Source organism: Mus pahari, unplaced genomic scaffold (assembly GCF_900095145.1).
Source record: "Mus pahari unplaced genomic scaffold, PAHARI_EIJ_v1.1 scaffold_13404_1, whole genome shotgun sequence".
NCBI lineage: Eukaryota > Metazoa > Chordata > Mammalia > Rodentia > Muridae > Mus > Mus pahari.
In genome coordinates this window covers 5,668-10,649 of record NW_018392693.1, presented here as the reverse complement: position 1 = coordinate 10,649, position 4,982 = coordinate 5,668, and the positions used below count along the sequence as shown (strand labels likewise).

Below are 4,982 nucleotides of genomic sequence, written 5' to 3'. Positions count from 1 at the left end.
AGTAAAATCAGGTAAAGGGGGTATTCTAATTTATTTCTTCTTTTAACTTTTACCATCAGTTGTATTAGTTACTACTTATATTATTCTTAACTTTCAACTCCTTTCCAGTCTTCTGGACAAGGGAAGGGTGTATGATGATTCAGGGAGGTGTAACACAATAATTAACATGACTTTCTGAAAGAAGGAGATTTTAGAATATACACAAGATTACAAAATACTCTGCTAGTAATGCAAGTTATTTGTGTGTTACATACCTTAATGCATTGCACTTAGTAGAACAAGGAAATTTCAACTGTATTCTTTGATTGTTCTAACTATGGAAATGTAAACACATTAAGACCATCAAATTAGCACAATTTGCTCTGGTAGTATGTCCTAATATAACACTGATAATAACAAACAAACTACAATTCCAATATTCTTTTAAAGTTTAAAAAGTCTTCTGACTAAGCATTGGAAACAAGTTTAAGAAGCAAAAGTATTTATTAGATTGTATCTACTATAGTATAATATAGATATTATATATATTATATATAGTATAAGATAATATAGATATTATCTTATACTATATTATAATATTATTATATAGTAGATCAAATATTCTAATGAAGCATCAGAATAGAAAAAGAAAAGTTCTTGTTTCATAAAGGAAGATGTTGAACATTGTCCTTTGAGATACATTTTATTAAATAAACTTTCTTTTTTTAAAATTTTTTCCATACAATATATTTTGGTCATGCTCTTTCCCCTCTCCCACCTCTTCCCAGTTCCGTGATTGTAAGAGCCAGATGTTGTAGATGTCTTCAAGAAAACTGCATCATCAAGGCTCTTCTTCAAGGTATTAATGCTATGAGCAAAGGGGAGCTGTCACTTGGATTCATTATTCAGATATAGAAAATATGATGACCTGGTCAAAGTCACTGACAGGAGCTCTGGTTGGGATAATTTCTCCTTTCACATCATCACATATTCTACTTCAGAATTCTGTAGCAATAAGCCTCAAAAATGCATTTGGCATAGTTAAAAATTACTGAGACACATGTGGAAAAATAAAACAACATGAATTATGAGATTATGCAGAAAAATATGAACTTGGTTGATTAAGGATGAAGTGGCCCCTCTGTTCAGAATATGACACTGATGTTGAGGAAACTGAGTTAAAATTTGGTTAAACAGTTTCACATGTAAAATCTATTTTACTGGAAAGAAAAATGATTTAGATATTTGGGGAAAGGAAATATGAATAATGCCACGGAGAAGGTCAGTATTTATGAAAGTTTTGTGACAGAGGAAAAAGAGAAGAGAGATGTAATCATCTATGAAGATTTATTTCTTCAACATCTCAATATTATTTCATTAAACATGAATCTCTCCCCATTAGCATCAGTGTTTTTCTGCAATCTCTAATATATACATTTAAAATACCTCTCAAACTTTTTAAAATACCTCCCATCTCAAAAGATGACTGATTTTAATGTTTGGGGAGAAAGTGGGAGGAAAAATGAAAAATAAAACAAATTATTTGTGGACAATGAACCAAATCTGAGAAACTTTAAAAATTTTTGTGTATTTACCTGCTTGCAGAAAAAATAATCCTTTTTCAATTTACTTATCTACTCTGGAGGTGTCAAATAGTCCAGTGATCTTTGAGAGACAAAGATGTTTATCCTTTAACAGAAAAAAAAAAAACTAGAAAATACAGAGTTTCATTGCAAAGATAGAGGGTAAACTTGAAAAAGAAATCCCCTGTCTGTTATACAAAGTAAAGTAGGATATGGTCAGACCACAGTTGCAATCTGACATTCTTATCCCTTGTCAACAGAGAAGGTGAAGATGACTGAGGACAACTACTCCTTGACAACAGAGTTCATCCTCATAGGATTCTCAGATTACCCAGGCCTGAAGACACTTCTGTTCCTGGTGTTCTTTGCTATCTATCTGGTTACCATGGTGGGGAATCTTGGGCTGGTGGCCTTGATCTACATGGAGCCTCGTCTCCACACACCCATGTACATCTTTTTGGGAAACCTGGCTCTGATGGACTCCTGCTGCTCCTGTGCCATCACTCCCAAGATGCTAGAGAACTTCTTTTCTGTGGACAGAAGGATTTCTCTCTATGAGTGCATGGCACAGTTCTATTTTCTCTGTCTTGCTGAAACTACAGACTGCTTTCTTCTGGCAGCGATGGCCTATGATCGCTATGTGGCCATATGCAACCCACTGCAGTACCACACCATGATGTCCAAGAAGCTCTGCCTTCAAATGACCATAGGAGCCTACATAGCTGGAAACCTGCATTCCATTATTCACATAGGTTTTTTGTTCAGGTTAACTTTCTGCAGGTCTCATGTAATCAAGCACTTCTTTTGTGATGTCCTTCCATTATACAGACTCTCATGTGTTGACCCTTATATCAATGAACTGATGATACTCATCTTTTCTGGTTCAGTTCAAACTTTTACCATTACTATAGTCCTCATTTCTTATTTCTGCATCCTTTTTACTATATTCACAATGAAGTCCAGAGAGGGAAGAAGCAAAGCCTTATCTACTTGTGCATCCCACTTTCTGTCTGTGTCAATATTCTATGGGTCTCTCCTCTACATGTATATTCGACCAAGTTCACTTAATGAAGGGTATAAAGATATACCTGTTGCTATTTGTTACACTTTAATAATTCCTTTATTAAACCCATTTATTTATAGTTTAAGAAATAAGGAAGTAATTAATGTGATGAAAAGAACAATGCAGAAACAATTGTAATATTATGAAATCAGTTCTTTGAAAATTAACTTGAACTTCAAATAAATCTATGGATACTTTAAAGAAGACAGAAAAGTACAACTTTGTAATGTTTTACATTACATAATAGAGATAGAATACAGTTTATTCAAATTAGTTCAGGAGGAATGGAATTACTAACATTTACTTCAAAATCTTAGTGACTAAATATATTAGAAGTCATAAGAGTTGTTAGCTCTTGACAAATCCTACAAATCCTAGAAATAGCATGTGTAATGATAGCTTTTTATTATTTATTTTGTTTTAAATCAAAATGTAATTTATTTCCTTTTTCAATTTTTTATTAGATATTTTCTTCATTTACATTTCAAATGCTATCCTGAAAGTCACCTATACCTTCCCCCTGCCCTGCTCCCTTACCCACCCACTCCCACTTCTTGGCCCTGGCATTCCCCAGTACTGGGGCATATAATGTTTGCAAGACCAAGGGGCCTCTCTTCCCAATGATGGCTGATTAGGCCATCTTCTGCTACATATGCAACTAGAGACACATGCTCTGGGGGGTACTGGTTAGTTCATATTGTTGTTCCTCCTATAGGATTGCAGACACCTTCAGCTCCTTGGGTACTTTCTCTAGCTCCTCCATTGGGGGCCCTGTGTTTATTAATTATTAATAGGAGTTTTATCACAAATTGTAAAGTAAAATATCAAAGAGATTGCATTTTCTTGTATTATCATTACCATTATTATTGTTATTGTTATTTACTGTTATTATTATTATTATTATTATTATTATTATTATTATTATTAAATCTTTTTTTACAATACAGTCATTATCTTCCTACCGGTTCACCCTATGACTGTTCCTCATTCCATTCCTTCTCCTCTGTCTCCTAGAGCCTGTCCCCACCCCCAGCCCCAACCTACCAGCCCTCCCACTGCCTGGGGCCTCAAGTCTCTAGAGGGTCAGGTGCATCTTCTCTCACTGAGGCCAGACCAGGCATTCTGCTGATGTATGTGTCAGGGGCCTCGGACCAGCTAATGTATACTACCTGATCGGTGGCTCAGTGTCTGAGAGATCTCAAGGGTCCTGGTTAGGTGAGTCTGTTGGTCTTCCTATGGGGTTGTTGTCCTCCTCAGCTTCTCCCAGCTTTTCCCTAATTCAACCACAGGAGTCCCCGTCTTCTGCCCATTGGTTGGTTGTAAGTACCTGCATCTGCCTCTTTCAGCTGTTTGTTGGGCCTCTCATTGGGAAGACATGCTAGGCTCCTGTCTGTAAGCACACCATAGCATCAGTAATAGTGTCAGGAAGGATCCCAATTTTGGCCAGCCATTGCACCTCCTTTTCCCCAGTCTCTTCTTCATTTTTGTCCCTGCAGTTACTTTAGACAGGAACAATTCTGGGTTGGAGTTTTTGACTGTGGGATGTCAACCCCATTCCTCCACTTGATTCCCTATCTTTCTACTGGAGATGGACTTTACAAGTTCCCTCTCCCCACTATTGGTTATTTCATCTAAGTTCCCTGCCTTCAAATTCTTTTCTAATAAATCTTTTTCTTTAAAGTTACATTCTTTTGTAGTTAACTATATGCGTGTGTATAGTTTTAACCTCACTTTATTTTTGCAGACTATGTGATCAATTTTGAAGAAGGTTCCATGACATACTAAGAAGGTATATTATTTTCTTTCTTGGAAAAGTTTCTGAAATATCTGTTAGGTCCATTTGATTTATAATCACTGTTAGTTTCATTATTTCCCTGTTTAGTTTCTGTCTTAGTGACCTGCCCACTGGTGAGAGTGGGATGTTGAAAACTCCCACTATTAATGTGTGGGGCTCGATGTGTGATGTAAGTTTCAATAATGTTTCTTTTACAAATGTGGGTCCCTTTGTATTTGGATCATATGTTTTCATAATTGAGATGTCACCTTGGTGGATTTTTTTCATAATTATGAAGTGTCCTTCCCTGTCTTTTTGATAAATTTTGAATGAAAGTATATAAGATATCACAATGGTGACTTAAGCTTGCTTCTTTGGCCTGTCTGTTTGGAAAACTTTTTTCCAGTCCTTCGCTCTGAGGTCACATCTATCTATGTTGCTGAAGTGTGTTTCCTGAATGCTTAAAAATGACAGATCCTGTTTTTGCATACATTTGATTTATGGTTATAAATGAGGCTTATGGTAAAATCCTAAAAGATTGTAACCTTTTCATTTGCTAATCGGTCCATCACACAAAACATTG

The 4,982-nt window shown here is 35.8% G+C and overlaps 1 protein-coding gene across 1 annotated transcript; it reads left to right on the top strand.

Moving 5' to 3' along the window:
• Positions 1-1,833: 1,833 nt before the first annotated feature.
• LOC110315139 (olfactory receptor 5K3-like) lies at positions 1,834-2,786 on the top strand. The gene has a single exon (XM_021189270.1). It carries the CDS (start codon positions 1,834-1,836, stop codon positions 2,761-2,763), a length of 930 nt encoding a protein of 309 aa, XP_021044929.1. The 3' UTR covers positions 2,764-2,786.
• Positions 2,787-4,982: the final 2,196 nt, after the last annotated feature.